The 22,062-nt window shown below is 40.9% G+C and overlaps 1 protein-coding gene across 2 annotated transcripts in view; it reads left to right on the top strand.

Moving 5' to 3' along the window:
• Window positions 1-1,210: 1,210 nt before the first annotated feature.
• MAN1A1 (mannosidase alpha class 1A member 1) overlaps window positions 1,211-22,062 on the top strand; it is a 148,214-nt gene continuing 127,362 nt past the window's right edge. For both annotated transcript variants that reach the window (XM_036024635.1, XM_028509280.2), the window contains exons 1-2: window positions 1,211-1,458; window positions 1,716-2,564. In XM_036024635.1, the coding sequence (XP_035880528.1) occupies window positions 1,962-2,564 (603 nt within the window). In that variant the 5' untranslated portion in view covers window positions 1,211-1,458; window positions 1,716-1,961. The remainder of the gene's footprint in view (window positions 1,459-1,715; window positions 2,565-22,062) is intronic.

Here is a 22,062-nt window from a genome sequence, read left to right as displayed (position 1 = left end):
ATAATGATGGTTAAAATGAATACTAAAATAAAAACTATAATATTTTTTATTTACTTATATATTTTCTCAAACAATCTAACACCTGAAAACAACTATATTGTGGGCACTTTCCTGAAAGGCGCCAGCTGTTTCCTCTGTTTTAAGACAACAAGCAGAAACAGCTGAAATCACGTTTCCAAGGAGGGGGCGGGGAGATGAAGCCGCTACAAACTAGCTGTCAGAAATGGGAAGTCAGTCAACATTTTCCTCTCTGATAACTCTCTATTTGCAGAGCAACCGGGGAATTATGAACACATTTTGGAAAATAATACTGTCTTAAAAACAATCTCTTTTGGACCAAGTTCTTACTTTCATGGAAGTAGTCAAATCCAAGCCTTAATTTCAACAGCGTTCAAATTTATTACTTGAAGCTCTGGCAACATAAAACTGTCTTCTTTAAATGGAAAATGTGACAACTTCTATGAGGTAAATGAATTTGAAAGTGGGAGTGGGTGGGGGAGGCGCACGCTTTTTTTTTTTTTTTTTTTTTTTTGGTAAAGGGGGAAAGGATGCCTAAGAAGAATCCTAAGCAACCACACAACTCTGGGTCTCCAACGATGTTAGATCAGGCTGCTCCAGGCTCCGGGATCAGAGCTCCGCACCTAGGGACTTACGGTTTAACTGCTACGGGGCGCCGGCGGAATCCCTGCCTTGGGTGAAAAGGGGTAATTGTTGAAAAGACGCGCTTCCTTACGACCCACTGTCCGGTGATTCTCCGGGAGACCCTGCCTTCCCGGAGCCCCCCGGGACCACCCGCACATGGCCCCGCACGGGTCCTCGGAGCGACTGGGAGGCTCCGCGTCCGCCCAGGAACCTCCTCGACAACTCGGGAGCCGCCACCAACCGCAGCCCGGAGCCCGAGGCCAGCGCAAGATAAACTCCTCGCCCGCCAGCCCCTCCCGCCGCCTCACGCCCTGGACCTCTGCCGCGAGCGTGACCGCCTTCCCCACCACCGCAGCAGCCCGCTTCGCGCCTCCGGGACCTGCGACCTCCCCGCCCCCGGCCAGGCCCCCGGGAGGCTGCGCTTCCCGTAAACTCCCCGCCCCGCTCGGCCCCCTCCCCGCTGCGGCCCCGCCCCCAAGGGACCCTAAGCAGCTCGCGATTGGCCCGGCCGCGCCGTCACTCTCTGGTCGCGTCACCGCCCCCGTTTCCGACCGCGGGGAGACCGGCAGTGGTGTTAGTGCTGGCGGGGCAGCGGCGGAGGGCAGCGTGCTGTCCTGCTCGCTACCATTCGCCCGCGGGTCGGCGCGCTCACCTATCCGAGCAGTGACTGGGGCTGCGGGGCTGCTGGGCGGCAAGGCTGCGGGGCTGCAGGCTCAGCCGCCGCCTGAGAAGCAGAGGCAACTAGTCCCAGTCCGAGATGGAGAGAGGGCGAAGTTGACGGGTCCCCTACCCACGCTGCTTTCCTCCTGCCCCCAGGTGTGCTACTGTGTCCAGGAGGTGCCCGCACGTGGCCCTGCCCCAGGTGTGCGCGGGACACCCCGCCCCCCGAGACCCGAAAACTTCACCCCAAGTCCAAAGAGTGGACTCGGGGGCGGTGCCCGGAGCCCGACTCCTGACTCCAGAGCTGGGAGAGCTGTCCTAGAGGCCAGCTCGGCGGGCGGAGGGCGGAGACCCGCGGGAAACTTTATCACCATCATCGTAATTACAACATTTTACTGTTTCTCTCCCCGCAGGGGCTGCAGCCAGCTGTCTGTCGTGCTTGCTTGTTTGCCAAAGGAACCACTCCAGGAAGAAGACCCGGAGGGGAGTTGTTAGCCCAGGGGATACCTGCAGCCCAGCCGAGGGGTTTGGGCGGCCTGGATGCGCAGGACCCAAACCTGCAGCCGCTGACGGCGGGCGGCGGTGAAGTTTGGCTACTGAGCGGTGGGGCGGAGGGCCACTGGACAGCGGGCAGCCCGGCAGCCGTGACGGCGGGAGCGATGCCGGTGGGGGGCCTGTTGCCTCTCTTCAGCAGCCCCGCGGGCGGCGGCCTGGGCGGGGGGCTCGGTGGCGTCGGCAGGAAGGGGTCAGGCCCCTCCGCCTTCCGCCTGACGGAGAAGTTCGTGCTGCTGCTGGTGTTCAGCGCCTTCATCACGCTCTGCTTCGGGGCGATCTTCTTCCTGCCCGACTCCTCCAAGCTGCTCAGCGGGGTCCTGTTCCACTCCAGCCCCGCCCTGCAGTCGGCTAGTGACCACAAGCCCGGGCCCGGGGGGCGCGCTGAGGACACCGCAGCAGCAGGGCGAGCCAGGCGCGGCGAGGAGGGAGCGCCCGGGGACCCCGAGGCCGCTCTAGAGGACAACTTGGCCAGGATCCGCGAAAACCACGAGCGGGCTCTCAGGGAAGCCAAGGAGACCCTGCAGAAGCTGCCCGAGGAGATCCAAAGAGACATCCTGCTAGAGAAGGAGAAGGTGGCCCAGGACCAACTGCGTGACAAGGAGGTGCTAAGGAGGTTGCCCCCGGTGGATTTCGTGCCGCCCATCGGGGCGGTTGGCCGGGCACCAGCCGACGCCACCATCTGCGAGAAGAGAGCAAAGATCAAAGAGGTGAGTGCACCATGCTAGAAATCCCTCCCGACCCGCAGTTTTTAAAGGGAGAAACGGCAAACCTTTGAAACTCTGAATACTGAAACGTTACAGTGTAGGGGTACATGGAGGTTTACCACCTGCACCAGCTGTAGTGTCAAAGGCGCTTTCGTTTTCCTTTTTTCATTAACAGTAGATATGGCCAATTACCATCTGAGGTTGAATCCCGTTGCTTCTAACTTACATGCTTGGGTGAGCATAAGCCACATGGCAAGTGGTGTGCAAACCTTTTCTTTCCCTGGCTGATACTGTTCATTGTCCCTGAGAACAGAGACGGTGAAGGTCCCAAACAGCCACAAGAAGACTTGGACGTGGCTTTGGAATGAAGCTTGAGTGTAAACGCTGAGCATCAATCTCGCCTTGTAAAAAGGTTCTGACAGCAAGTCAGCATACCCCAGCGTTCAGTCTTGTGACCCCATTCTGCCAGGTGGCATCCTGTGTGTACTTACAGACTACAAAGGTGGAACTTGAGAACTTGCTATCCTAGGGGGCACGCTGTTGTTTACTTTAAAAAAAAAAGAGAGAGAGAGAGAAAAGTTGAAAAAGCCAAACCTACTGCCTCTTGCATTTCTAGTGTAGTCAGAAAAAAAGTATTTTGCATGATGCAACAGGTTCGCCTTCATAGCAGCACAATGATGACAGGCTCAATCTTGGACAAACATGCACTTTGATAAGTCTTTCATAATTCCTTGTTAGTTTCACGTAGAACTAGTAACACGTGGTGAGATCATGACTGGCTTAAAGCTGAAGTGGACCTTAGCATAATGTTAGACTATCATTTAAAAAATGAACTGGGAAGGTGCAAGAGTCCAGAACCTGGTATTGACTGAGCCATGACTTAAAACCTGACTTCGTCCTGGTCACCTGTCACCCGGCACGTGGACGTTTCTCTTTCCACAGCTATTCTCCTGCGTAAAGTTACAGCAGCCCGGAGTTTTACACAGCCCGAGAGCTGTAGAAACAGTGTTAAAAACACGTCCTCTCCAATCTTAATTCAGATTGCTAAACTCCATTATGAATGGAAGTAATGTTGTTGTCATTTTATAAAAAATAAAATGTCAGTTTCTGAAAGTAAACTTTGTGTTTTGACGTTTGGTGGGTAATCGAGAGAGGAAGCTTCCTGACCCCCCCATTTGCAGGCAGTAAACTGAATTTTGAGGTGATGAATAGGTATTTAGCTTGAGTGGCTGCAGAATGGAGGCAGCTCTGTTGCCTAAGATTTGTGACTTTTCTATGAGACCAGATGAATTTTGTTAATCTGTAATTGAGCAAGTTAGAGTGGATCTGGGTCCCTTCCAGTTGACTCTAGGTACCTTGCTATCATCCCTTCTGTGCACACAGCTTCCTTCCATAGCCCATCAGCCTTTCTGCTTTGAGACACTCCCTCAGGCATAGAAACCTGAACGTGGGGGAATGAATTTTACTCCTCCTGACAACTTCTGTCTAGCAGTTTTCCTTCCCCATGAAATTCTTTCAGGGCTACCAATCCAGGAAGGTGGGAAAAGCTCTACTTCTCACCAACCATCTCCCTCCTGTCTCCATCCCAGTCTCCTTAGAAATATCCTACCAAAAACCACAGGTAAATTAACTCCAAATCTGTATCTGCTTATATTTATTTCCCTTAAGTTTGAAGCAGTGTGATTCACACATCTCATGCTGCTAAATTCCTATGAGCTGCCAGTTACTGCAGCTCATTATTGTCCTTGGAAATTATTTTAAATACTAAAGATGCATGGGTGTTAAAAAAACTATTGGTACTGACCAATAGTAATTACAAGTGCATTTAGAGCAAAAGCAGTGGGAAAATAGCAATCAATTCAGAACAGCATATTAACAGTTATGCATATGTGTTCCTATTAAATTCATGTTATCTGTGTCTTTAAATCAAAAGGTTTTAATTAACCATGTAAAGGAAATTTATGTAGCCATGTATCCATGTGGTGCCAATATTTTAGCACCTAGATGTTTTGAAATTGTCCGGTCTTGCATAAAGTGGTGGAACTAAACATGTTCTTTAAATTCCATGTTATGAGAACTGAAAAAAAAAAAAGCCAGCATAATTAGCTTTAGTATTTAGTCAAAATCTAAAGGGGAGAAATGTATTATGGGTTTTCATCAGATTAGTTCAGGCAGATGTGTTCCTTTGTAAACCGAAAAAAAAAAAAAAAAGTCATGCTAGTCTAAAACTGGGCTGTAAATGCTCAGCTTTTAAAGTGGAAAAAGTGGTTACTCATTGTGAGTAGGGCACTGGACTTTATTTGTACACATTTAGATTCAGTTTGAGGCACCACCATGGATTCCTTGTCATGGACCAATGGCTCTTCATGGACCTTTGCCTTCTTTTGCTCTTTATCATACCTCTATTTTATAGTTCTCTTTATATACGTAGGTTCTCTATCACACCTGAAAGTACTAATAGTTTTATAGTAAAATTTAAAGATATAGGCAAATCTCATGTTGGGAGCTTATATTATAATTTCTGAGCCAATCTTTTATTTTGTAAATTTGTTTATTTAAAGATAGCCAATACTATTTTTACATTGCCAGTTCAGTTTGTGTTACTGCTACTGTGGTAAGTTTTTAACAAATTTGTGCCTAGAGGAGGCAGTCTGTGATTTCAAGTAGGATGTTGTCTAGCGTACTTCTCAAAAAGGCAGCACCTGCTCTCTAGTACTTATTTGCTGGGTGTTACAGCTTGATGTAAAACTTGTTGAAATTAAGACACCCCCCCATGATAACTTTGAAAATAAATTAACTCTGGAATTTCCCTGGAATTTATCATATATACAACATATGTTCATTAGTTTGATCTTTAAAAAATTATACTCAACTTGTGCTTAGCTTTAAAAGCAGTGTTAGAATAATGAAGTACAGAAGTTAAAATTGCACCATGGAATTAAAAAAAAAAAAATAGTCAATTTCCCATTCTACCCCAACTTTTTTTTTTAATTAGGAAGCTAGCTTTTTTGGGGGGGATTCCCCACCCAACTAAATGTAGTGGGAGTTGGGGGGTGATCACCAGTTTGAGGTCTATCAGGTAAGGCTTTAGGACCTGACCTGTCAACTCTGGGGTCACTGTTGGCCTGTCTGGGTTTCCCAAAACAGGCTTCAGTTGTTTATTACGCACCAACTTATATAATCATAAGTTTAAAAGAAATGTTAATGTTGATGGCTGATAGTTAAAATATAGTTTTATACCTTACACTAGTCTTAGGTTCTCGAGTCTATGATTTATGTTAACTATTGACAATTAATCCTTTTATTAAAGATCAGACATAGTAATATTCTACCTTGGCAGATTAAAACAACACACTTTTATTTTGAAATTTTACTTTCAAGTTTATTTGTATGGATAGTTCTGGTATGGAAAATAATTTTTGGAAAATAATAAAAGCCACAGTTTGAAGACCTGACTCTGAAGGAGCTTATTAAATTCCCTTGGATTGTTACCTTGCCTGTTTTGCTCACTGTGCTCTGAAACACACACATTGAATATGGACAAATGCAAGATATCCCCATTCCTAGGACTTTTCCCAGAACAGGTACATCATGGAGTGGTCGTAAAGGTTTCTCTCTTTAACAGGTAGATGAATAAATTCAGATGTCAACAGTGTAAATACCGGGGTAGATGCCAACTATTGAACATTAATATAAGAAAGCAAGAAAAGATTGTTGATGGGTAATCAATTATGTTCAGTTTAATTTTCTGTAAACTATTGATGATTTGAGAGGAGTGTTTTCCTCTTATCAGGTAACTTAAGATTCATATAAAGAAGCTATATTTAGGACTTAGAACCTAGTTAAGGGTATGAAAAGAGGTTTAAAATGCATTTCTGAGTTAACGCATCTGCATTTCTTCTGCATGTAAGCTAATAAAGTAAGCCATCTGGAGAAATTTATCCTAGTATTTCACATGTAGAAAAAGTACCTTTGTATGAGATCTGAATTTGTGAGAATTCAGTGGAGAACTTACATATTTGCATTAAATTATTACATAGGTCATGGTAGTACAGATTTTTTGTGTAAAAGAGAGTTCAAAGCATGTGTCCCAAGGTCAGAGGGGGGAATGCCTACAGGTCTGTGTGAGTGATGAGGCCTAAGTATGCATGCACGCCTCAGAAGTGGCACTGGTCAGGTTCCAGACCATGGCAACAAAATGAGTATTTCAGTACAGTGAGTTGTAATCTTTTTTCTGGTGAAAGGTCTTGCTTTCAGTTGTGTGTGTGTGTGTGTATATATATATATATATATATATATATATATATATATATATATAAAGTAACATCTGTGAAGTGTAATAAAGCAAAATGCAATAACATGAGGCATGCCTGTACATAGGCAGATCAAAACTGCCCTGCAGCTGGCTTATGCCCTATAGCCCAGTGGAGAATCTGCAGCCTTTTAGATTCTTTATAACCTACAAGACTGTAAAAGAGTATGTTTGTCAAAGATGAGTTACAGTTGGTCAAAATAAATACAGCCATCCTGTGAGCTCCAGAGATGCTGTGAAATGCCTTTCCCGTAAGTAGACAAAAATGATGAAGGAAAAACCAGTGTTTGATAGCTTACGGACAAAATCGTTGCTTTGTGAAAATTAAGTCTTGACTTCTCCCTCAGTGTTCTTAGCCTAGTGCCTTGTTTAGTGGTGAGTATGTAATTGAACTGTCTCTAACCCCTTCCCCCTAACCCGTCAGTTCTAAATCTGTTTAAAGTTCCTTTACACAAACTCTACAAATTAGTTTTGTTACTAACAATATGCCATAAAAAATTGTAACTCTGTTTTTTAAAAGTAAACATATGCTCGGAGTCCTTAAGTATTGTATCTGGATGAGGACTTAGAGCTATTTCAGTTTGTTCATTTTACAGTAGAGACCCCTGAGGCAGAAAAGTTGTTCTGGAAATCATGTGGCCAGTTAGTAGTAGAGCTGAATTGAGAATGGAAGCCCCATCATGAGTGAGTGTTGCTCACTGTCCTGTCACAGCTTGCCTGCTTTATAAAATGCCAAAAGAGTATATAAATTGATTGTCCTTACTAATTATTTGCAGACCCTAATGCAGAGTGAGTACAAATCACATACCGTATAATCTTCAGAATTGTAAACCTGACCTCATATTAGTTAAGTTACATTACCTATAGTAATTTTAAAAAATCTTACTAATGGCATGATTTAGAAGATTTCATCTTTCTAAAGCTTCCCAGGGAAAGTTCGATAGACATTTTTTTCTCTTTATAAAAATGACTGCAGAAAGCAGAGGTGTTTGTAATCATCCAGTTGGGCATACTTCACTATGAGTGGTAGGGGAGAGAGAGGGAAGGGGGAAGAGAAGAGGGAGAGGAGAGGGGGCCTAGAGAAGGAGCTTGTTTCAATGTGGAGATTCTTTCAAACTATGTAAACAAGTTTTATTTTTTAGTTTATTTTTAAATTCTAGTTGAACACCCAATATATATTACTTTCACCCAATATATATTACTTCTAGTTGTATGACGTAGTGATTAGGCATTTAGAAACCTAGCGAAGTAATCACCATGGTAAGTCCAGAACCCATCTGTCCCATACATAGGTATCATGATGTTATTGACTATATTCTCTGTGCTGTACATCCCATCCCTGTGACTTTTTCTAAAACTGGTCCTTTGCACGGCTTAATTGTCCCTATCTTTTTCAGCTATCTCCTCACCTCTCCTCCCATCTGGAAACCATCAGTTTGTTCTCATTATCTATGAGTTGTTTTTGTTTTGCTTGGTTTGTTCATTTGTTTTGTTTTTTAGATTGTACATGTAAGTGAACTCATTAATTGTTTGCCCTTCTCTGATTTATTTCATTTAACAGAATACCCTCTACGTCCATTCATATTGTCACAGATAGCAAAATTTCATTGTTTTTGATTGGTGAATAACATTCCATTACATGTGTGTTTATACCACATCTTTGTACATACTCTTTTGACATTGCACCACATGTAACAGAGGGATTGACAGTTTACCTGAAGGACTTGAGTTTTTAAAAAGTACTCATACATCTAAAAATCACAGCAATCTATAGGCTGTTCATTCTAAGAGCACACTGTTCTCTTCACCCAAATGGGTTCTGGGGGCTCTGTGGATGCCCTCCCCTTTCCCTGCTCCATCGTCTGGAGCAGTGTGGTGGTGAGAAGGGGCGGTTCTGAAGTCCCATGCACTGCATCTAAATTTGACCTCTTTCATTCACAAGGTTTGTAACTTTAAGGAAGTTTTTTAATCTTTTAGAGCTTCAGTTTTGTCATTTGTAAAAAGGGGATAATCATAGTACCTATTTTTTTTTTGGATCAGAAGGCTTAAGTGTGACTCTCCACACAAAGCCTTAGAATGGTGTCAGGGGCTCAGGGAACAGACGACAAATGCTACTTGCTATTGTGACTGTTACTGGTCCCTACCTAAAGCCATCAAGCCAAGATCACATTGTTTCATTTACTATTGGAATCATGGAAGTGGCTGATGAAGTTTCAAAAAGTTACCAAAAACAGTTCAGATAAGTTTGATGCTTAAAGGGATCAGGATGATCTTTCCAAAGAGCCATAATTTTATTGATACTGTCAACTCTGATTTTCTCAGATTTCTGACAAATTCCAAAAAACCTTGGGTGTTTTTAAAATTACATTCTTCTTCAACTTCTGTACTGTAAAACGTATGTTAAAGAATTAATTTGTTTCTTTCTCACAGTCTCGTGTGCTTTTACTGAAGCTCCATCTTTTCGGAGCAATCCCAGTTCTTGAGTTCCCTCCTTAAGCATGGAAATTGGCCCCCAAAGGAGAGAGGAGGATTGGGTAGAGTGCATTTGAACGTGTTTTGTTTTTGGAGGAATGTTTTTAAGAAGTGAGAAGAAAATTATTTTGGACTTGACAAAAATTTATATAATTATGATCAGTTCTATAATCACAGCTCAATCTGTCACCTGATGATCAAAAGTCATATAAATCAGTCCTACTTTATAACTCAAGGATTTGGGCCTTTTTTTTTTTTTTTTAAGACTTGAATTTAGATTTACTAGGGTTTCAGGCCCAGAAGGACCTCGGAGACTGAAGACCAGTGCTTACTTCATGCACGAGAAACAGGGCCCATGAGCTGTGACACCCTGAGGTTCCCCCAGTGCTCTAGGGATGGAGGTGGGAACTGCCTCTTAGTGCCCAGGCCTTGCCAAGCCTGTGGTGTCTCCACTGTACTGGCTCCTGCTCAGTCCTGAGCTGTAGGCCTGCAACAGAAGCCCCAGTGAGACCATCCTAAGGGGAGATGTTTGCTGGGCAAGGAGTTACCTGAGAAAGCAATACTGGCTAATTCCTTTGCTCTGAAGAAGGTAGAAGCCGTGCCCCCATCCCCCACCCCCACTGAGTCCTGATAAAGACTTCTGTGATCAGTAGGTGCTTGAAAGAAAACTTAATAAGATTAAGGTTTAAGAGCATTTAAAAGTGGCGGCCTTCTTTTCTGTTTGGGATACTCTGGCAGTTGTTTTAGGTAGTTAGAGCCCAGCAGTCCTGCAGAAAATTCGAAACAGAGACAATAAAATTAAAAAGCACAGGTAGGTGTCCTTTGCAGTTACTTGACTTTTGTGACTAGAATACATCCCTTACTTCCTTTTTTCTGTCAGTTTATTTGTATCCCATGCTCTTAAGCTTATCAAAGGCCCAGTCCTTGATTTTCTTCACTCTTTCTGATCACTCTTGCTCTAAATACAGTGACACTCAGGCTACATTATTCGAGCTTTCGTTTGCAGTTTTCCATGTATTTATATGTGGGTGTCCCATTAGATTACGATAATCCTGCCTCCAGTTCTTCGTGTGAGAGGAGGCCGGGAAGTGAGGGGCTGAAAACCTTCTGAGGGATGCCAAGGTCTTCAAGCGGCAGTGTAATAACAGCAAGCTGCACACTAAAGTTTTGTTGCGACACTGGTGGGGATGCCTGTTTGCCTAGGCCAGCAGTTTATGGAAAAGGGTGTGGCAATAATTGATGTACACAGGCTGTGAATGACCGTATTTGAGACGTGAACTCAGGTCATCCAGAGACCATGAGCTGAAATCTCCGTATCTGCCAAATCCTTCTCATTGAATGGTCTTTTCAAAGGCCCTCGAAGAACACTTGATTCCTAAGGGGCAAGAGAGTCAAAAGGTAGAAGGCTGGGGCTCATAGCCCACACTGGCAGTAGCCATGTCCGCTTTCCTGAGCCGAAGTCTGGGACGTGACTGTTGGACCCTAGTTCCTGTTAACTAAATAAGATTACATGCTAGAACCACCAAACACAAACATGGCTGTTTCCTCACTGTGCCTCTGTTTGTCAGGGCAAAAGGTAAAAGAAAAGGTGGACTGATTAAGGCAGCAGGGGAGTGCCTGCTCAATCTCAAAATCTCATTCCCAGCTCCCTGAAATTTTACCATCAGGGCCTCCCTAAGGCCATTGATGTATTGCTTCTTAAAGGCTGCTGTTGAAAGTATATCACTGAAGTTGCCCAGCAAAAATTGTTATACTTTGAGATTTGTCTTAGCAAGGGCAAGAATATGTTTGTAGAAGTAAGCACCTTTCGTTGTGTAATTTCATTATGAACTAAAGCTTGCTTAGGAAAGAACATTTTAAAAGTACACAAGAGTAGAAAAAAGAAAAAACATCCTTCATGGTTCAATCACTTAATCACATGGGGAAAAAGCATCCTCGTTCTGTAACCATTCCCTTGGACCTGAACAATTAGGTTATTTCTAGCTTTTTGTTTTTATAAAATGCTGAGACATACCCTTGTCAATGAAGTTGCCATCTCATTTTTTATTGCTGCCACCCCACAAGTAGAACTTCCCTTTAAATTCCTAGAAGGGGAAATGAGTGGGTCAAAGGATCATAGTACATTGTGAGGAATTACTTTCCAAAAACGGTTTATACTTCTACCTATAATATAACGAATGTAGTCTGTTAAATCTTTACTACTTTCGTAAGTGTTGAAACAGTATTTTATATATGTAAGTTGCCTTTGAGAAACATTTTCTCTCATTTTGGTTGACTAGCTGTATTTCCTTATTGTAAGTTGTATAGAACAAGGAAGTTTTTAAAGGAGCTGGACTGGGAAGAAGGCAGAGGTGGGAGGCCTTTTGGGTAGGGTATCATCAAAGGTAGATCTACCATGGCCAGTAGGACATGAACTCTCAAAGGAAGCAAAGTCCTGAAAAGCAATAGAGAGCATTTTATTTTTAAAAACATTAGCAAAATTTGCTTCTTGCCTGGGTTGATACCTAGGATAAAAAGTGGTCTTTACTGGCCCTGGCTGGCATAGCTCAGTGGATTGAGCGCGGGCTGGGAACCAAAGTGTCCCAGGTTCGATTCCCAGCCAGGGTACATGCCTGGGTTGCAGGCCATAACCCCCAGCAACCTCACATTGATGTTTCTCTCTCTCTCTCTCTCTCTCTCTCTCTCTCTCTCTCTCTGTCTCCCTCCCTTCCCTCTCTAAAAAAATAAATAAATAAATAAAATCTTTTTAAAAAAAGTAGTCTTTACTGATAGGAGTGCAGTAGTTGCCCCTTATCCACAGGGATATATTGGAAGACCCCCCAGTGGGTACCTGAAACCGTGGATAGTAGCAAACTCCATCTAAACGATAATTTTTTTTTCTTAGACATACATACCTTTTAACTTGAAGGAAGCACTATACTTTAAGTTAAAAGGTTCCTCTTTGATATAGCCGAATTGCCAGCATCACCAACTCTTGTGCTTTGGGGCCATTATTAAATAAAATAAGGGTTACCTGAACACAAGCACTGCAGTGCTGTAATAGTAGATCCAAGAGCCTAGAGGGCTACCAAGTGACTAAGGGTGAGGTTCTGGAGCGTGCACAGCCTCCATCCCCTGGACAAATGGTGATTCACACCAGAGGTCAGAGCAGGTGAGACTTTTACCTTTTTATCATAGTACTCAGAACAGCACGCAATTTAAAATTTATGAATTGTTTATTTCAGGAATTTTCCATTTAATAAGTTCTGAACTACAGTTGACTTTGGGTAACTGAAACCACAGGAAGTAGCCTTCCAGAAGTAGTCTTCCAAAGGAAGACTACTGGAAACACTTTGAAATAACCCATTTTACAAAGGCTAAGCTTCCATTCGCTCAGCTTCATTGTTAACTTATAGTTGGGTTTTTGCATCAGACATTTGAGGAAGATGTGGTATCTCTGGAGATCTGGGAAAGAGGAGAGGGATCTTTCTTTTTTCTTTTTTAATTCATCGGGATGGTTTTCTGTTATTTTAAAATTATACTTGAAGATCAAAAATAGTCCAAATAGAATCTCAAAAGTGATTTTAGTGATACCAGAAATGGAAAGTCTCACAAAGCTGAATTCTTAAAGAAGAAAATTAACCAAAAAGAAATCATTCATAAGACTTCATAGCAATAGCTGTATACATCTTTATGTTTGAGGGAGTAGACTGATCTTTTGGAAATATGTTAGAGGCCTTTAGTTGTTCTTTTTTAAATAGGGTAAATGTGCTTTTTATCTAAGCTATTTTATTTTAGAATAAAAGAGAAGCATGATTTGTTATGAAGTTTGATCTTATTTTTTATGTGATTTGATTTAATGGGGTTTTTTTTGCTAATTTCTTCTAATAACATGTTTTTTGGTCCTGCTTTTTAAAAATGGTGAAGAGCTGCACATTTCAAAATGCACTTACAGTCTGATCTGGGTTAGTTCATAAAAGTCTGTCAAATGCCAGAAACTGCTTAAATTTGTCTTTGAGACTACATTAACACAGTGAATAATGATTGACATAAATGTACTGTATTATTTTTATAAATTGTGGTTTGAGATGATAGTAATTTTAGAATATTTAGGATGCTGTTCTCTAAGATGCTGTTATTCTTGTAGTCAACTAGCAGTGTAGAATGTCCAATACAGGTTTTCATCTAAGAGTGAGAAATGCTGCCGCAAACAGTTCACATTGCATGTTCAGGAGCCATTGGCCTGAGTCAGCAATTTTATATGGCATTCTTAATGAGTGTAAAAGGAATTTTATGTAGTTAAAAAAATATATTTTATAGTTGGCATGTGTTGATACTTTGTGTACATTCACTCATATTAGGCATTTTGGTTAGTCTTCATTATTTAATCCTCCTAGGGGTTACTTAGCTTAGAGTGTGTGATGAAAAACTCAGTAGCTTTTAAAGAAAGTGGGGGGAGCAATATGAGGAGCATAAAAAATGAGGATGATTTATTAACTACTGTTGAAAGCTGCTTTAACAGTCAGGGTGAATAAAAATGATGATTAATTAAGTGTTCTGTGACTAATAAGATAAAATTGTAGCACAGGGCGGAAGTACTTCTGTTTTCTCTTACTCCAAGAGTACAGAATCACTGTGACATTGGCTATTCATAGCCATGAATCTGTTCCAGAACTACAGTGTTGAGCAGGACCAAGAGCTTTCCGCTTACTCACCCACCGGGTCAGCTAGCCCTGGGCCTTGCCCATAATATGACCCAGTAAATACTTGTTGAGGGAATACACTTTTTAAAACAAATACACAACATGGAGTTACTCAGGTCAAGTGTGACGATCCCCCACCGTTTTATAATCACAGAATCCAAAAGTGGTATCCACCCATCTATAGAGCCCCTTCTACCTAGCCTCACGGCCTACAAGCCATTGTATTTTGAGGGGAGACCTGAGTTTTTATACTCATATTAGTCATATGTGACTTATAAACTGGCTGTGAAGGTAGTTCCTAAGATATCTTTTGAGCAGATGTAATATTGCTGAAGTAATTGTAAATACTTGTGAAGTTTCTTAAGGTCCACACTTACTTGAATATAAAAGCTCTGTTTCATTTAAAAGTTAGTCCACTATATATTTATACTAGCCTTTTGTTTATCAAGTATAGTTGTCCACCCTTATCCATGGCTTTGCTTTCTATGTTTTCAGTGACTTACGGTCAAACATGGTCTGAAAATATTAAATGAAATTTTTAGAAATAAATAATTTATAAGTTTTAAATGGTGTGCTCTTCTGAGCAGTGAGGTGAATTTCCACTGTCCTGCATGAGATGTGAACCTTCCTCTGTCCAGCGTCTTCACACTGTATATGAGGTGTGAGCCCCCCAAAAACAGGGATTATTTTTAGGGGACAGGCCCCTTGTCGTACAGATCTCCCCCACGAGGTGAGTGTTCTAGGAACCTGTCTGTATCAGTGCATGAGCTGGCATTGTTGTGAGAGGCTGTGTTTGAATTTTTTTTGAAGGATCTTTCCATGTGTTTGCCCATTTCATGATGGGAGATTTGTGAGCACACCTGCCTATACCACGCTGCTGAGTGTTCAGCAGTTTTTGACCAAAAACAGCATGACCCCCATGCCCCATCCTTCTTATTCACCCAATATTGCCCCAAAAGACTGGTTATTTTTGTTTCCCGGGTGAAAAAAGTCCTCAAGGGGAAACGTTTTGCTGATGTGGAAGAGGTGAAACAAAAGACAGCAGAATTACTAAAAGGCATCAAATCAATGACGTACAAACCCTTTTTGAGCAGTGGAAATAATGTCTCGATAGGTGTATTGCATCATATGGAGAGCACTTTGAAGGTGACTGAAGTTTATACATGTAAGAAAAAATACACAATGTTTTATAAATAAATTCTGGGTTTTTTTGGGTCTCCCCTCCTATGCTCCCTGTCCATTTGTCCAGTAGTAGCCATCCTGGTTATCAGATCAACTTTTCCTCTACATCAGTGCTTGGGCTCAAGTTACTCTCCTATCAGAAGGTCAGTAGGAGCCTAAGGCTAGGTTGCAAACCCTGTGACTTCCACCTCACTTTATCTCATCACGTAGGCATTACATCGTCTGATAAGAAGAAGGGTAAGTACAGAACAGTAGGATATTTTGTGAGAGGGAGACCACATTCGTATAACTTTTATTACAGTATATTGTTAATAATTGTTCTATTAGTTGTTAATCTTACTGTGACTGATTTATAAATGAAACTTCATATAGCTACATTAGTATAGGAAAAAACATAGTATATATAGGGTTTGATCCTATCTATGGTTTTTCAGGCATCCACTGAGGGTCTTGGAATGTGTTCACTGCATAAGGAGGACTACTGTATGTGATTTTAACTTAGGTAAAGTCCTCATTCATTTCTGTCTATTATTATCTAGAGTTGTGGATTCTATTTAATAAGAACCGCTTTTTTTACATTTCAATTTCACATATGATACACCCAGTTAAAGGTTTTGTTTCTTATGCTAGGAAAAAAATTTTTGAGGAACAATGGTGTGTTTATAAGTAATGCTAACAGTCCCACACTGAAATGAAAAGTCATGCATTAAGTGTGACTTTCCACAAGAGAAATTAGAATTTCATGAAAAATTTCTCTGTAGGAAGGTATACTTTAAGAAAGAAACTCTGTTTCCTAATTTGATATCACCTCTCCTGCAAAGTACTATCTCAAATAAATATTTGCATGGTACAGGCTCTATGAATTTTATGAATTTGCAAACGGTCCCTTTTGAATTCATTCTGCAGATCACTATTAGATTACTCTTCTTAAAATATCATTTCTTTCCTGCTGCCCAACCCAGAGGTTTTCATGGGCCTTCATTTCCTACGGAGAAGCTATTCAAAGAATCACCTGGAAGGCATGTTAACTGACATTGCTGGGCCCTGCCTCTAAACTTTTAGACTCAGCAGGTCTGGGTGGGCCACAGAATTCGCATTTTTATCACGTTCCTGGGTGATGCTGACACTGCTAGTCCAGTGGCTGTATTTTGAAAACCATTGCCTTGAAGTGAAGCCCCAACTGCTTAGGCTGATGTTCATGGTCTTCTACAAATCTGGCTCAGTCTGCTTCTGGGGTCATTTCTCTTAAATTAGGAGGGACTCTGCTTTAGCTAACTGCATAGTTACGATCTCCAGAATACATCTACTTTATGCCTTTGCCTCACTGACTTTACTCCTCTCAAATGGAGTGTCTTTTCACTTGCTCAATATCCATGTCTTTTGTGAAGCTTTCTATCACATTCCCAACCTTTAGTGATTTCACTCTTCCCCAAATTCCTGTGGCATTTATTATTTGTCTTTGGCCCATATGTTGCTAATTTCATGGGCATTTATTTCTTCCAAGCAGACCCCCTAAGTGTGGAGACACCTTTTTGTAGCTCAGAGGTTGATGGCCCAGAATTTAGAAGTGGAAGGCAATTTGTCTTACGTATAACCAAAATTAAAACCAATTTAAGTATATCACCAGAACGCTAGTCACACTATGAGGCTATGTGGCAGACCAGAAACACTTTTGAACCTCCCTTTTCACATGTGCGAAAAAGGGCTAATAATTCTCTTTTGTAGAGTTGTTGTACGAATTAAAGAAAAAAATGTATGTGATTGTCTGCACAACACCTGGCATGTAGCATAGTCAGAAAACAATATTAGCAACTAGGGATTGACTGAAACAATAGCTTGGACTTTTCTTAAGAAAAGGGGCTGTTGATAAGTAACTGGATTCAAGAAGTCATTTCCAGGAAAGAAGAGGCAGTTATTGCTGTGTTAACTAACAGTCTGTATTGCTGCTACCGCCCTCTTTAGTTGTTGTTGCACAAATCCCTGCTTCCTGTGGCAGGAAAGTAAGCAACGCGCCCCCCACCCGCTTCTTTCAGTCGTTATCTCATGGACGTGATGTTCTTCCTTAGGAAAACCAGGGAAAGGGTGTCCATTCTTCAGTGTCCAGTTACATCTGGCTTCCCGGCCTGCTATCACTCAGATACACAGATTTCTTTCTCCCCCCCCCCCCCCCCCCCCCCCCCCCCCCGGGAGAGAGGGAAGAAACACGGAAGAATGAAATCTGGAGAAATACCTTAAGTGCACAGAAAGAAATATTTTGTGAGCCAAAAACGTTTCATTCAGAGATAGCTACAAGTATAAATTTAGCTCAATAATTAGGCATATGGTGCTTTCATTTAGGAACTGTCTACACCCTTCGTGATAAGATCCGTTAAATATTAGAGCTGCTGCAGCTTTTAACTACATTGGGAGCAGAGATTCCTAATGCATTTAAAACAAGAATTGAAGAGTGAAATGGAAAACAGTTAATAATTTGTCCTTGGTTGATTTTAATCTGCTCTTTATTAACTTTTTAGTTTATGCCTGGAGGATTAAATTTGGAAACAGAACACCAACTAATGTTCTAAAAGTTTACTTTCTTTTACTGGAATATTATATTCTTAAAGACTTTCTGAAGAACATTTTGGCTGAATTTAACGTTAGTGTAAGAGATGACGACATTTTTATGATTCAACCTAAAATAATAGAAGGCTTTCAATCTGGGCTTTTATTTTTAACTTTTAAGTTATTTCATGTTAGAGTTCAAAGTAAATTTATTTAATAAAAACCAATTAATATAGAGAGGTATTCTTCCCTGGCTACAAGTATGTGTTTAGTCTCATTTAGCCCCAATCCCATCTGTTGTTTTCTTATTAGAATTTTAAATCTGCTTTCTGTTGATGGTAAGGAAAATAGGAAAAGTAAAAATCAAATAATATTTGTATTTCTCATGCCTTGTCAAATGTTTCTAAGGTTGATTGCAAACAAATAGACAATTATAATTTTATAAATGGGAAAGAGTCCTATTCTAAGATATATATTCCAGTATGAACTGAAATACAGAGTTTTAAAAACAGTTGCACTTGGTCGGGGAGTCAGGAAGGGTTAGATTCTGTTCAACTATTTCTTACTTAATGCTTCTTTAATATAGTGCCATTAGACTATGCCTGTGTGTCCTGTATTTGCTTCTGTGGTTGTAGTTCTCCACCCACCTGTGATCTAGTGAATTACACTCTAGGTTTTTATAAGGTAACAGCACCAGAATTTAGGATTTGAGGTTTATTTAGGGACTAAGAAAAAGCTTGACAAACTATATTACCAGGTCTGAGTTAACTAGTTTTAGATTTTTCATTAGGAAAACTACTCTGGATGTATGTATCCTTGATAAGTAAAAGTTTTTCCCTTAATCCTCTACTTGACTCGGCGTGGAAGTGAGGTTTAGGATTTTATAATCATATATATATGCCACAGGTAATCGTGATTTTTTAGGTGTCTTAATTTAGCTTAATTTAGTGGTTGTTTTCTGTCATACTATTTTACCCACTTCTGTTAATCATCTTCCATCCCTTCATGTTTTGTCTGAGAGGTGATGCTAATGACACAAAGGTCTCTACCTGCAGAAGAGTAGCAGAAGTGGGAAAATATATATATATATATTATATATATTATATATATATTACATATGTGAGATTACTTAGTAATCAAGAAGTGACTATGGTTAGCAGGGACAGAGCAGCTCTCTTGCTTCCTGGAATCTTGAGAGGTGAATTCTTAGATGTTGGCACTGACAGATCACCTTTTCCCTGACCTCTGGGCACTCGCTGCTACATTTCAGAATTCCTGAAGGAGAAACCTGTCTAGTTACATGATTGGTTAGTATATATGTGGGCCTTTGGTTCTCAATGGAATTGCTCAGAAGCTATCTCAGGAAAGGACTGCCTTTGATGTGAAATCTCATGCATCACCAATAGTATTGCTAGGGTTTTCCAAAACACTGGGAGATTCTTTATGTAGCACTTGCAGGAGCTGATCTGAGGGTGGTAAACCAAACTGACAGGGAGGGAAGACTCTTCCTTCATCTCTAGGTGAGATCACGGCTTGTGTACTGCACTCTGGTGAACTCTGTTTTCACAGACCCCAGAGGCACAGAACACATTAGTGGGCATAAAAAAGAGTGTCTGTTGTATGTAAGGCACCCCAGAATTTTCCATCATTATATAACAAGACTCCAAGTCAGATATTTTTAAAGCAGAACATGCCTTATTTAAAATAAGATTTTTCTTCCTTAATTGACTCCTAAACCTCAGCTATTGGTTTGCAGGCATATTTGGTTTATGCTTGATATTTTTTTCTTTTTTTTTTTAGGTTAAATAGGGGTGGCCAGTTAAGACCAAACATTTAATAAAAATTATATAGCATCTCAGTTATACTCTAAAATATACTTCCTTCTTTCTCCCAATATGATGCATGTTATTCTTCTTGTTCTGAGAATATTCTCCTTAACCTCTATCTAAATATAATTAAAACAACCAAGAACTAGATGTTTACAACCTCATATTTGCATAGATTTTTTTCTCCTTCATCTACAGTTTTAATTCTAGAGTGGTGAGGGTGTGAAAATAATTACAGCATACCATTTGTTGAGTGTTTACTTCTTGTCAGGCACTATGCTAACCACTTTATATATATAACCTCATTTAATTTTCAGAACAGCACTATGAATTCAGCATTATTTCCCCAGTTTTTACACATAGGAAATTGAGGCCAGAAGGGTGAAGCAAATTGCCCAGGCGTACAGAACTTCTGGATGCCTCACCTGGTGTTTGACCTTGGGTCTGTGTGGCCCTGGTACACACCTTCCTCCCACTACACTCACTGCCAGTGGACAGCCCTCAGCCCCCATGGAGCCTCTGCCTTGATTAAAGAATGAGACTGCTGTCTGAGAGTCACTCCTGTGCCTGAGAAATAGCAGGGAAGCAGAGGCCTGAGGGCTGACACTATTTCCGTCTCAGCTTGTGGCAAGCAACATGCTGAGGTGTTTTGTTTTGTTTTGTTTTTAACAATTCTGAAAGTAAAGCCCACAATCAGTTTTTGTGGTTTTTTTTTTTTTTTTGGAAAAGCTTCTCTTAAGAGTAATATTGTGTTCAACATTAAGCTCATATTTTATTATTGTGTATTAATGTATGTATATACACCTTAATGATATGTATGGTACATAATATATACATGCACATGCTTTATGTGTATGTGTATATAATTATCCAAAATAATGCTTTAAGCATTAATGAAAGTAATTGGGAGTTCTGGAAAGTTGTTTAAATTAAAATGAAGGGAAAAAAGATAGTCTGAAAGTTGCTTCCTTTTCTCCCCCTAGTCCTGCGGCCAATACAACTCCTAAATTCTGGGGGAACTAATCTTGCTGCTATTTAATTTTTAAGTGAGACATTTCATAAAGGATGACCATATTATCACAAATGAGATGTGAATTTTAAATTCATAACGAGGTATATTACCAAAAAAATTCTGTGAATCAAAGCAATACACTGTATGGAGTCTCATGTTGTATGTGGAAGTGATAACAAAAGCATATTGAACTCATCCTAAGCGACAATATGCCAGATAGTATAACTCTTTCTGAAATATATGCAAATGGGGAAATACAGTAATCACTTATATCCAAATAGGTTTTTTTAATGAGCTTAGTATTATTTTCCTTAAGTAAAGGAAATTGAGAAACATTTCCAACAATGTATCTTCCAGAAATATTTAGGACTACCCTCCTGTGGTGCTGGAGAGATAAAAGTAAAAACAAGGCAGGTGTAACAACTGCCAGTCTGGAACCCTAAGAGATAAAGAGTAAAAAGCCAGTGTGAAGTCATAGGGTGTTTGTCCTTTTCCATGTGACTTATTTTACTTAGCTGTAGTACCCTCAAGATCTATCCACGTTGTTGCAAATTGTGGAATATAAAACAAAACAGTAAAAATAAAACAGAAACAAATTCATAGATACACACAACAAAATGGTGGTTACAGGGGTGGGGGGAGGGGGGAGGGGGGGGGAGGTTGATTAAAACAGGTAAAAGGAGTCCAATATGGTAATGAATGGGAACTAGACTTTTGATAGTGAGCTTGCCATAGAGTATACCAATACCAAATTATAATGTTGTCCACCTAAAATTTAGGTAGTGTTATTAACCAGTGTTACCTCAATAAAAATAAATACATAAATAAAATTTTTTAAAAGTGTGACAATTGCTTTAGTAGGGGAAGTTCAGAGTGTGGAGGAAGAGTGTAATCGGAGAGGTAGCTCAAATTTGGGGAATTCAGGAACACTTTCAAGAAGGAGTTAAGTATTAGGGAAACTGAAGAGGAGGAGGAGTTAGCCAGATGGAGGGCAGGATGAAGAAGGCTGCAGGAATAGGGCGTGGCCTGTGTGCAGACCCTTAGGGTGAGCTGAGAGCCAAACCAGGAAGTGCGGCTGAGATGGTTGCCAAGGAGTGGGCCAGAGAAATAAAGTGGAGAATGAATCTTATGAGGTGTTTAGACTTTATCCTGAGATCACTATGGGCCAGGAAAAGGTTTTAAGTTGGGGAAATAATATCAAGTTTGCATTTTTAGATAAGAGACTGGAGTCAGGGACTTATGTTAAAAGACTGTAGTAATTAAGCCCTGGCTGGCATAGCTCAGTGGATTGAGCGCAGGCTGCAAACCAAAGCATCGCAGGTTCAATTCCCAGTCAGGGCACATGCCTGGGTTGCAGGCCACAGCCCCCAGCAACCACACATTGATGTTTCTCTCTCTCTCTTTCTCCCTCCCTTCCCTCTCTAAAACAATAAATAAATAAAATCTTAAAAAAAAAGACTGTAGTAATTCAGGT

The sequence above is a fragment of the Phyllostomus discolor genome, chromosome 4 (genome assembly GCF_004126475.2).
Source record: "Phyllostomus discolor isolate MPI-MPIP mPhyDis1 chromosome 4, mPhyDis1.pri.v3, whole genome shotgun sequence".
NCBI lineage: Eukaryota > Metazoa > Chordata > Mammalia > Chiroptera > Phyllostomidae > Phyllostomus > Phyllostomus discolor.
This window is presented reverse-complemented; position numbering and strand designations above follow the sequence as displayed.